Source organism: Clarias gariepinus, chromosome 4 (assembly GCF_024256425.1).
Source record: "Clarias gariepinus isolate MV-2021 ecotype Netherlands chromosome 4, CGAR_prim_01v2, whole genome shotgun sequence".
NCBI classification, from domain to species: domain Eukaryota; kingdom Metazoa; phylum Chordata; class Actinopteri; order Siluriformes; family Clariidae; genus Clarias; species Clarias gariepinus.
In genome coordinates, this window is record NC_071103.1 from 33,562,883 (window position 1) to 33,575,282 (window position 12,400).

General features: G+C 41.5%; 1 protein-coding gene across 1 annotated transcript in view; it reads right to left on the reverse strand.

Moving 5' to 3' along the window:
- Nucleotides 1–1,242: 1,242 nt before the first annotated feature.
- The window catches only part of LOC128519833 (LYR motif-containing protein 4B), a 51,182-nt gene continuing 40,024 nt past the window's right edge, over nt 1,243–12,400 (reverse strand). The window contains exon 3 of the mRNA XM_053493726.1: nt 1,243–2,179. Within this exon, the coding sequence (XP_053349701.1) occupies nt 2,111–2,179 (69 nt within the window). The 3' untranslated portion in view covers nt 1,243–2,110. The remainder of the gene's footprint in view (nt 2,180–12,400) is intronic.

A 12,400-nucleotide genomic window follows, 5' to 3' on the forward strand; every position in this document is an offset into this window, starting at 1 on the left:
AAATCCACAGACTATGGACAATTTGGGAACGCCAATTAGCCTAATCTGCATGTCTTTGATTGGACTGTGGAAAGAAACCGGAGTACCCAGAGGAAACCCACCAAGCACGGGGAGAACATGCAAACTCCAGGCACACAGACCACAAGGCGGGAATTGAACCCAGACCCTGGGGGTGCAAGGTGACCGTGCCGCCTAAATGCAATAAAAAAAAAAAAAAAAAAAAAACAACAACTGATGCTTCTGAAAGAAAGACAGAGAAAAGTACAGCAGAGTGGTTTATTGCAGTTTTGTTCCAGAGTTTATAGCCTAGTGATGTTCATCAAGTCTTCATTAAAAAAAAAAAAAACTCATCAGAGAATGGTGAAGAAACTGAGCACGGCAGCAATAAAACTCCACTGCCAACACACATCCCCGCTCACAAGTACTGTATAAATGTCCACAAAGCTGAAGCCTTGCGTAGACTTGACAAATGGGATTTAGGAAGGAAGGTCTAGGTGTCACAGATTAGCTCCTTAGAATGAAGTTTTTAGATAGATGTTAATGCATACTTACATTTAATTTATTTACAGCTCTGTCTTTTTCTCTTGGTGAAATGGCTATTAGATTAAGTAATCTAACCAGATTATTTACTTAACCTCTTAATGTTGTAGTATTACATAATACTTGGATTCATTATCATGTGTTATACTTTATTCACCCAGGGGTCCGCAGATGCAAATAAATGCAAAGTGATTTGTATATTAGAAGTGTTCTTATATCTGGTTGCACATAATGTGTGAGTGTATAGCTGACTGTTGCATTTAGAACCATATGGGGAAGAATTTATTTAGAAGATTTACTTCATACAAACAATATTAGATGTGCTAGCTTTTACAGATGACTTTTCATTAATAACATAACAAAACATCATAAAATTGTGTTTATTTTATTTTATATCCCTTATCCTGTAGCTTACCCTGGAGCCTATCCCAGGAGACTTAGGGCATGAGGCGGGGTACACCCTGGATAAGGTGCCAATCCATCACAGAGCACACACCCACACACAATTAGCCTAACTTGCATGTTTTTGGACTGTAGGAGGAAACTGGAGTACCTGGAGGAAACAGAGGCGGGAATTGAACCCTCGACCTTGGTGGTGGGAGACCACAGTACCAAGTGCCGGCTAAGTGTATTTTTAAAATATCAAAATATTATTATTATTATCCTATTATTATCCTATCCTACGTCCTATTATTATTATTTTTTATGTTATTTTTGTTCAATTTGTGTTGGATTTTAGAATGTCATCTAGGTACGGCAATTTTTTAAGGGAATTCCTCATCTGTTTTCGGCAGAGATGTATTTTTTCTACACTGAAATCGGGGATAAAAAATTATGCACGAACTTCTTTTTGAGACTTGCCATTAAATTTAGCATGAACGATTTTGTTCTTTCAATGCTTTTGAAGTTTTAAGCACTACTAGAACTAGAACCCATATCAGTATTAAGGGGAACCCAGTTCAAAGTTTTTTTGTCCTCGCTCCAACCCTGTATTTATCCTACTGCGTTTAGAATTGTGCAACATGATCTTTAGACCTTATACTCGAGCTCACTGGGTCATCCGTACCTAAAAAACTAACAAACTAATCTATTTTAAATCTCTTGGCCTTGAAACCTTTAACCCCAACATGCAAAGTCACCGCGTTCCTTCACACGTGATACTTAGATGCTGTTTACATGACTTACTTATCAGGAATCATTTTCATCCAGCCTGTGGTTTCTTAAAGTAACATCCCTTTAATGAAGCAGGACAAGAAACACATACATGACATTTATCTACCAATAAAAAAAGAAAAAAGAAAAAAAAAATAGATTCTGACTCCTAACAGTGAGCTGTAACAGCAGGGTGTGTGGTGTGTTTGCATTGCTGTATTTGCCCTCAGTGAAATGTGCATGTCAGCACGGTTGACTTTATAAAGAGGCAGTAAGAGTGTAAGTGGTCTGGGAACAGTGAACGTATACAGCGAGCCACTGCTTGAACAGCATCATGAGCGTCCCTCGACATGTGTTAGACCGTCAATGGCTTCCTGAAAAGCCATGGTCCTTCTCCACAGAGAGCTCTCATGTCCAATTAGATGAATTTCTTTTGCTTGGAATCCACTACAGTCCGTTGAACCTCGTACATCTTTCCGATGGCTACCTGTGTGCAAAAAAGAAAAAAAAAAAACAAGTTGAAAATAGGTACATGTTGTAATTTTTCTCTTTCTTTTCATTATAGGCAGACATTAAAGTCCCGACACTGTAAACAAAATGTCCATGTACAGTAACACCCTGGATTGCGAGTAACTTGGTCTGCAAGAATTTTGCAAAATGAGAAAAATTTTGTAATAAATTTTAACTTGATAAACGAGTGAGGTCTTGAAATACAAGCAGTACGTATACTCTTTGTCTGCCGAGCATCATGTGATCACACCTGATCCAATGGGTCGTCTATCTTTCACGCTGCAGGATTGTGGGCAATCGTCTTCCATACTCGGTCTCAGCATGCGTGCGCCACTTGTATACTCAACATTCATGCACGAGTGTACTGTTTACTATAATGTTGTGACCACGTGTGTATGTATGCACGTAAAACGTTTTTTTATTTTTGTGTTCAAGTGTAGTGACTGTTCTTTAGTAACTGTACTGAAACATCGCCCCCCTGTGGAAAAAAAAATCTGTAGCAGTGCGGGAGATGAATCTGTTTAACGACAATGCGATATCACATTTGCGCAGAATCCCCATAAGGAGGCAAAAACAAGTGTCGTTGTCGAAGTCGGGCAAAAACAACCTTCAGTGATTCCATTAGTGTGGGTGTGTGAAGTTAAAACATAATTCAGACATTAAACTTGCTTAAAGAAGCACTATTTCAGACATTTGAACTTGCTGTGACCTTGAACCTGTTTGGATCAATTCCAAAATCAAATCTGCTGGTTGGGATGGTACCCATATCATGCTAATGAGAATCTCGGACAGATGAGCATATAAGCTTAAAAACAATGACACAAAGGAGCAAAAAAGAAAAAAGAAAAAAAGAAGCACAAGCAAAATTCTTTTGTCTTTATTTATATGCAGTATTTAAGCCATCTTAGGGAAGCTTCATGGCTGATTTTTGATATGTTCTTGATATATTATTTAGTTTTGTTTTTTTTAACAACGTACAAACTTTCATTTAAGTGTTCAAGTCAAACTAGGACTCTTGCATATAATAGTAGAACACAGTTATAAAAGTAAAAATTACCTTTATTTCTCTATATAATCTCCTATTAATGCAGTTTATCCTAGTGTTTTACTAGTGCTTGGAAACCATGAAGGTAGAAAGTTTACTCAGTACACCAGAACCATAATCAGACTGCCTTCTTCACGTCTAAATTGTTGGCCTCCCAGGAACTCCTTTACAAGTGAAAATGGCTTGGAGCAAGGTCATGGGGGATGTGGCAATAACTCACAGGTGGGTTCCTGTAACGGGCAAGTGGTGTTGTTAAATGATTGTGTGTATAGGTTCCCCACACAGATGCGTTTCCTCTGCAAGTTGTTGTTAACCTGTGGAGGCAGTGTTGGGAACTGGATATGAAAGCCCTTGTCATTTTATTTGAGGTGCCTCCTTTTAATATGGACAATTTTGCTATATTAGACATTAATCTTCGTGTCTTAAAAATTCTCGTAATACGGCAACGTAGGGAGAGAAAAAAAAAAATCACTGCTGCTACTGGGTTCAGCCTCTGACTGCACAACGTCAGATTAAAGGAAGTTTTTTTGTGGTTTATGAAGAAACTTCCGCGCAAGTTTTTGAATTACTGTCGGATGTCAGTTTCCACTTTTGATTGTCTTCTGCAGCTGGTGCAATACCACATTGCACGCCGATCAACCAATATGCGATTTATTATTTAATACTTTCAACATAATCAACATGACTCAAATCATGCAAAGGACAAATTGTTATAAAAAAAAAAAAAAAAAAACAAGAAAAAAAGTGCTCCGCTTCCAAAACTGAAAGTAAGAAAGATGAATCAATGATTCCCCAAAAAATTATATTTCATAAGACTAAGACTTTAATATACAGCTTTAATAAGTCAGTTTGTAAACCAATATGGAATATTTGCTGATGTTAAAATTTGCTGAGCATTTGATGCATCCAGATTTCAGTCCACATGCACATGAAAACCTCTGACAGCTGTTTGGATTACGCGAGTCCCGAGTGTTACAGTTCTTTTCCAAGCTTTTTTTACACTACAGAATGGCAATATTTGCATGAGAGCCAGAGCAGACAAAAACGATACGAACTGTACATTTCTGTGAACCATAGAGAAATATGTGGGTGTATGTGTGTCTCTCTGTGTGTGTGTGTGTACACATCAGTGGCATAGTCCAGGGCTGTGTTGCAATCTCAGTTTGACGGTAAGGGTTTACTGCTGAAGCTTTACAGTCACATGGTGGGCTCAGTCATGTGTCAGCAGGCCTTTGTGGTGTGTCCGTGCGTGTGTGAGAGAGAAAGAGAGAGAGAAACAGAAAATACTCTGTCACACACACACACCCCTCTGGAAAGGAAAGAGCACTGACCAGTAAACTCGGGGTAAACAGGAGACTGCGTGCTCGAGACCATGTGGCTCTAACACGCCAGGGACTGGAACTGGGAGAGAACATCATCCAGTACAAACACCACTGTACACGTAGACACACACACACATTCTAAACATATATTTATATAACAAAATGTAAAGCACAACAAGCCAAAATAATAGGTGTTTTCAAATCCATTCTTACGCCTCACCAAGCCCTCCCTACCAAGTATAAAACTATTTTCAAACAGTTTCTTGTACAGTTAAATAATTTTTTTTTTTATTAAAACTCATCTTAGTAAGGACATTGGGACACCGGAACAGCTTGACGTCAGAAGAACAAGAGGGCCCTTACACACAATGTTTACATAGAACCGATGTTATAGTGCTTGGGCCCTAATAAATTGTCTTAGTAAGGACGTTGGGACACCGGAACAGCTTGACGCCTGTTCTGTATGTCTCTGGAACGAACACACACACACACACAAAAAAAAAGAAGACTCCTTAGATGAACTTGAGGGCCCTCACACACAATGTTGACATAGGACCGATGTTATAGTGCTTGGGCCCTAATAAATCGTCCTAGTAAAGACACTGGGACACTGGAACAGCTTGACGTCAGTTCTAACTGTCTCTGGAACACCAAAGAAATAATAATAATCCTTAGAAGAACATGACGGCCCTCACATACTTTGAGCCGATGTTATAGTACTTGAGTCCTAATAAATCGTCTTAGTAAGGACGTTGGGACACTGGAACAGCTTGAAGTCAGTTCTATACCTTACTGGAACACCACTGGACCGATTCTTCAAAAAGATATTCCCCCAGCAGGTGTTTTAATATTGGTGATGGAGAGCACCGTCATCTCCCATCCATGTCCAACTTTCAACTCCCATCCATGTCCAACTGGTGCAAGAGCTGATGAGTGTGAAGGCCACATTGCCTAGGGTAATGTGATTACTTAAAATAAATGAAATGATTGAATCAATTAATTAATTTATTTTTCTGTCCTCTATACCGTATATATTGGCACCCCCCGCCTTGTGCCTCCAGGGACCTTGTATACAGGATAAAGCCGTAGAGACTCCAGGCACGACAGAATACACCCTGGACAAGGTGCCAATCCATCCGAGGTGGGAATCGACCCTCGACCCTGGAGGTGCAAGGCGACAGCGCTAACCACTACACCACCATGCCGCCTAAATAAACACCTTTCCAAAGTGAAAGTATTTCCCTATGAATGATTATAAAACCTATAACCATAATCATTATCCGATGTGAGAATGTAAAATTTTTTTTCCCCCACATGTAGCTCCGCTCTTATTCTCAAAGCTCTACCCTGCGATTTTTACCCCAGAGTATGCCGAGGATGGCATGATGACGATGAAAAGATGCTGCTTCTGCAGTGTTCACAGGCTTGGATGTGGGTTAAACACACTGCTTAAAACATCGAATCTTGCAGTCGCTGTTACTGAGAATGCAAAGCGTCACGTTTATTCTCTGTAATTGTCAGTGCTGGCTGAGGAAAAGCACAGCAAAATGTGCAACATTCACACCCACACCCACGGACCGGTAGAAGATTACAGTATAATAAAGGAGAAAAAGGGTCACAGCTTGGTTGTTCGGCATCTCTGATTCACGCAAATGTTATTAAAGGAACGCGACACAAATACTTCACAGCGCTCCAGAAACTCTGTGACTGATGCTCTGACGAAACGCGGCATGTGGCCACTCTATTAAAATGTGCTTCGGAATGAGTCATGGAGCCCATCCGTTACGGAGACAGTGCGGCGTGAAGCGAATCGCCACCCCGTGGTGTGAGAAAGAGCACTGGTGCTAGGAGAAGATGCACAGTAAGCTAAGGTGGGGCAAGGTTCCATTTTTCAAACTCCAGTAAAGAAGGAGAGGATGAGAAAGAGCGCCGAGGTCCGTTTTGGCACGCGCGCCAGCCTTTGTAAATACGTCCTCCGTCTGCGTCACCAGGACCATCTGTCATGTTGAGCAGCTCGCCTTGACACCTGCCCATAAACTCCTGCTTAGAGGAGCTGCACAAGCACATTTGGGGGGGGGGGAGCACAGGCCGATGGGGGTCAAACCGAAAGCTGACGGGTAGAGAGAATGAAAGCTGAGACAAGGTACAGCTGGATTAGAAAAAAACAAAAAAAACAAGCTGGTGCTGCGTTCATAATTGAGATCTTAAATATATAAAGGAAGTGTTCTCACTTTCTAGAGCATGTTTAGTGTTTTACAGTTTTCATCTGTACATTTTATTGCCACTTTGCTCCCCATTAGTGTCACAGTCGGGACAAAACAAAATAAGAACTAATAGCAATTAAATGAGAAAACCTGTAAAAGCAGGTGTTCCGGCGAACACCTAAATCTAAACGAGCGCTTTTTAACGACGGCTCCGAGATCGCACAAGCTTCGATTGATGCTTCATTAAAGGCATTACAGTAAAGTGGAAGTTCGAGATCTCTCAGCCAGATCGGTTTCGATTTTAAACATCCACCATCAGTTAAACGCGTGCTTCAGTTTAGCCCCCTCCTGAGTCCCGTGGGTCAATGGTGCCGCTGCATCAGAACCGGTATCAAATGACACTTAGATATTTTAGAGGCTGAGTAATAATGATCCTCACTCTGGCTGTAAAATGCATTTTAATAAACTTTTAGAAAAAAAAAGCATAATTTTTCGATGTAATATTCTTGCTTTTCAATACACTTTGTCCATCTATCAAGAAGCTTTCATATTCCCTCGCTAAAATATATGTTTCAGGCCAAGCTGCCAGCCATAAATGCACTGCTGTCTTCATGTCTTCATCAAAAGTTAATCCTCGTCCTCGTAGGGCTGCTTTCAGGGGACCAAACAGGTGAAAGTCAGATGAAGCATGGTCCGGGGACTATAGGGAGGATGCTTTAACACTTCAAAAAGAAGTTTTTGCAGCGTGTCGACAGTGTGGGCAGAAGTATGCAGATGTGCATCATCATGCAAGATCACAAAGCCCTTCGATAAAAGTCCTGAGCAAAGTTTAGGCTTCAGCCCTTCAATCAGCGTCTCATAGTAACCAGCACTGTTGATTGTTGGACCTTTTTCCTGATAATGTTCCTTGAGAATCCCAGGGAACTGTAAGCCTTGATGAATTTTCCCGCTGATGGTTGACTTTAGATTTTTTTCTCAGGTCTGTAATTAAGGATGTTTCCGTTCCATACTCTGCCGTTTACTCTCAGGCTCGTAGTGATGAATCCGTGTCTCGTCACCAGTAATGATTCTCTTTAAGACACTTTTACCTTCCTCAGAGCATCGGTCCAAATTGTGCTTGCAGATATTCAATTGCTTCCGTTTATACTCTTCGCCGAATTGCTTCGGCACCAGGTACACCTCAAAAATCACTACACACCGCTCTCACAAGTGGGGCACCCCAATTCTTTTTGCTTGCACTGTAGTTACAAATGAACTGATGTACAGTAACACGTTCACGGGGAGACAGTAGCCTTGAAGGAAAGCGCAGATAAGACAGTGCTGCCAAAACATGTTTTAATATAAACGGAGTGCGGATAATTTTTGACTCACCCTCGTGGTTTTTTTTTTTGGCCCATTCTCAAAAAGCCATCGTTAATTAATATTCGAATATAGAATAGACCATGTTTTTTTTTTTTTTTTTTACTAAATAGCAGTGAATATAAGTAATAGGATAAAGAATAAATTCGGTTTATGGAGCCAAAAAAAGAGAAAAACCTTCTACAAAATTGTAAACTGGTAATAAACATGGACAGTGACATCATGTTCTTTCTTTAAATGTCACTAAAAACCACGCATACAGCGACACACACACTCCATCCAAATCACAGCTGTGCCAGCTCCATGTGTGTGCCCGTCAATGAGCACGATCACGTACACAACGTCCCCGTGCACTCCCGTAACCTTCCCCCTCACCCACCATACAAACAGACACACACTGTTGAGCCTCTGGTGTTTTTTTATTTTATTTCTTTTGGTAACTCTTACACTGCTAGCCAAGACATACATCTTTAGCAGCAAAAATCATTCAGGACGAACAATTCAGTAAACAAGACTCTCGAAGCCGACTTTATGCCGTATTTATACCGAAACTTCGACTGCTTTCGCTTCATACCGCACTAAAAACTCTCGGGACAACCCCAATGTCATAACACTGAGTAAAAGTACAGCGTCAACAGCACATGGCCAGGCTGAAAGCATCTCTGTGTACTCTGCTAACACAGTGCCACCGTAGCCCTTTTTTCACCTGGCATCAGCGGGCATGCAGGATACACGAGACCCCGGGGAGGCACCTGCAACAAAACACAACAGAACCTCTCTCTCTCTCTCTCTCGCTCATGAAAAACCGCTTGACGCTGCATTTTAACTCCTGTGGATCGCCCCTGTTTGAAAGCAAGTGTGCAGGAAACACTGGTGAGCTGCTGCGAGGAGGAAACAACAGCTCGACAGTTTAACAAGGCACTACAACGCACCGAGAGAAAGGGAGAGACAATAAATATGCCGAGTGCATCAGCGCGCAAGTTCTTAAGTAGCTTACTTCAAGTGATGGCCTCTAGACTGAAATGCGAGGCATAATCATCATACGCAGCATCCTTTACGTTACAGCAAAAAACAAGCTGGGTTTTTTTTTCAGCACGGCATGGCCTGATAAAATCATCATCCAGTGTGTCTCTGGATCATTAGTAACCTGATGAGTGTGTGTGTGTGTCCGGGGGGGAAAAGGGGAGTGAGGACAAAAGAGCAACACTTGCTTTCACTAGTTGAATTGCGACATTTAAAAAAGAAAGACTTGGATGTTTTAAAGAGAGCTACATCTTTTAGATTCGTACACAAAAATGCTGATTCAGTAGGAACGCACCGATTGTGAGATTCCGAAGTAATCCTGATTACCAATGTTTAAACTAATAATTTGGTCGATAACTAATCTGTTTTTTGTTTTTTTTTCATTTTTACCAAAAAGTTCTGTTTAAAGTCTTCATCTCTGAATGTGCACAAGGTGGACAGGGTGCCAATCCATCGCGCATATACACACATACACACATTCACACATTCATTCACACACTAAGGGCAATTTGGGAACGCCATTCAGCCTAATCCTAATCTGCATGTCTTTGGACTGTGGGAGAAAACTGGAGTACCTGGAGGAAACCCACCAAGCACAGGGAGAACCCCCAAACACCATGCACACAGACCCCAAGGTGGGATTCAAACCCACAACCCTGGAGATGCAAAGCAGCAGTGCTAACCACTACGCCTTCTTTCCTTTAACCTTCTTTCACAGATGGCAGAATCTTTTTGTTTTAAAAGCCCTTGGAGCCTCCAATACAGCTACCTTTTTGATAAGAATAATTTTTCAGTACTTACACAGCCCAACAATAACCTTCTTGTAGAACATAAAATAAATGTAATTAAATGTAAAAGTGGCAGCTTGGTGGCGTAATGGTTAGCAGGGTGTCCTCGCACCACTCAGCTTCGGGTCTGTGTGTTTGTGTGTGTGTTTGCTTGTGCCCTGCATTTGCACCTTGTTCCCCAGTTTCCTTGTTATAGGCTCCGGGCCACCCATGACCCTGTACAGGATAAGGATATAAAGAATGAGTGAGTAAATGTAATTGTAATTAGAAAAATAAAATTCCTGCTTTAAGTTCCTACTCTTCAATTGTTACTGGACTTTACAACCTGCATAGAGCTGATCTTTCTCTGAGACAGTGAAATACTCCTGTGGCATCGTCACTGTTATGGGAGGTATTATTGCACCTCCTATTGGATCTTTCCTGAAACCGCAGCTGTGCAGACTAGACTACTGTAGTCTGACTTAGACCACAAATAACCAACAATCAAAAACAATCAATCAGCGCATCAATACTACTTAGCTTAAGGTTTTTCCACAAGTCATTACTTCACAAGTACTTACATAAGCCAGAGTCCAAACCCACCAAGAACGGGGAACACAGGTGCTGTACTGTACATAGAAAGATAACTTAAAAAAAATAACAGTTGCATCTACTCCCCAAGGTTCTATGTACAATATTGATTTTGGAAACAATCTAATGATGATCACACGTTCAGGTGCTTCAGACTTTACATTTATTACATCATTATTCATTCCTTTGAGATAGAATGAATAATGATGCTCTTATTCATTCCATCTCAAAGAAGGTCAGAAAACAGTCTAGATGCATGTCTTCCTCAATCTCGGTGATGGTCGGACCAGCCGAGCTGTGCTGGAGAATTGGAGGGTCCAGACAACCTCTACGAACGGGACAAAACTTAAAAAAAACAACAACAAAAAACAACTAAACAACAACCAAAAAAAAAGGTCCATGGTGAATACCAGGAGCACATACTTTGGAGCCGACGAGACCAAGATAAATTACTTTGGCTCAGATGGGGTCCAGCACTTTTTGACAAGAATCTGGCCAGGACTGGACGATGAATTCACAGTCCTGAGAGGTGGCACGGTGGTGTAAGTGTAAGTGTGATGATATAACGCTTCAGGAGCGCAAAGGTGTTGGAGGAATTTCATTTATAGACGGTCGCATGAACGCCTGCGAGTTTACTAACGGCTGACTCCCAAATGTGCAGGAACTTCGGAAAGGAAGAAAAGTTCTTTCTAACACCATAAAAAAAAAAAAGACAGACCTCCAGTCCTCACTAGCGTTCGTGTTCAGCATATCGGAGGCCGTAACCTAACCTGTAGACGAAACCTGCATGATTTTTACGAGCCTGGGTGTGACTCCTAAGAAAGCCATGACTCTACACGCTCCCCCTCCAGCTGGTGTGAGGACAAGATGACAGCACGACAGCTGGACGTACATCAAGGTGAGAAAACACCTTAAACCGAGAAAGAACGTACGTGTGTTTCTCTCTAAGATGGCACCGAGAGAAGTGTGGATTTCACTCCGTCGCTTAAAATTCGATTCTCACCTGCAGCCCTCCCCCTTTCCCGTTCACACCATCTCTCTCTATATATAATCTCCCTCTTATATTTGTTTTCTCTTAATGTTGTGCCACTCTGCATTAGCACCTGAACGGTCCGTACGGATCCGTAAACAAAACGAGCACGATGACCCGCAATTAAGCAAACACAGCTGGAGATGTGAATGAACTACGTTTAAGCGTGAGTGAGTGTGTGTGAGTGTGAGTTCTCTGTAAAGCTCCACTAGAGAGCAGCAGTGTCTTGTATTAAAACACACACACACAAATATATATATATATATATATATATATATATATATATATATATATATATATATATATATATATATATATATATGTAGGTGCAGGTGGGCGTGTCTCTGTGCCCACTCATTCCGTAATACAAGTCATTACACACACACACACACACACACACACACACACAGATACAGATTGCTGAGAACATCCAGACATGTGGGTGAATGTGCCTAGAATACTGTATAATGTGTCTACACTTAGCAGAAGAGGGCAGACTTGCAAAAAAAAAAAAAAGTTCCAACATGCTCTGAAGAAAAAAGCGTGCGTGCGTGTGCGTGCGCGCATGTCGTGATCGGCCCTCGTGTCTTCCCACCCCCGAAAGATTCTGCATTCCAAGTGTTTGCTCGCAACCGTAAGAAATTCTCGGGTTGATCTTTGAGCCTGCACACTGGCAGAGAAACTGATCGAAAAGCCTCCTACTATTGCATAGGACGGGTGCCGCAGAGATTAGTAGAAATCGTCATGAAAAACCCAATTCCTTACTCGGGCCTGGTTCTTCCACTGGAAGACGGAACAGAGCAAGCCTTTTTATTCATTTGGTTTTAGCACCTGGCACTCTGCGTGCCGTAATAACA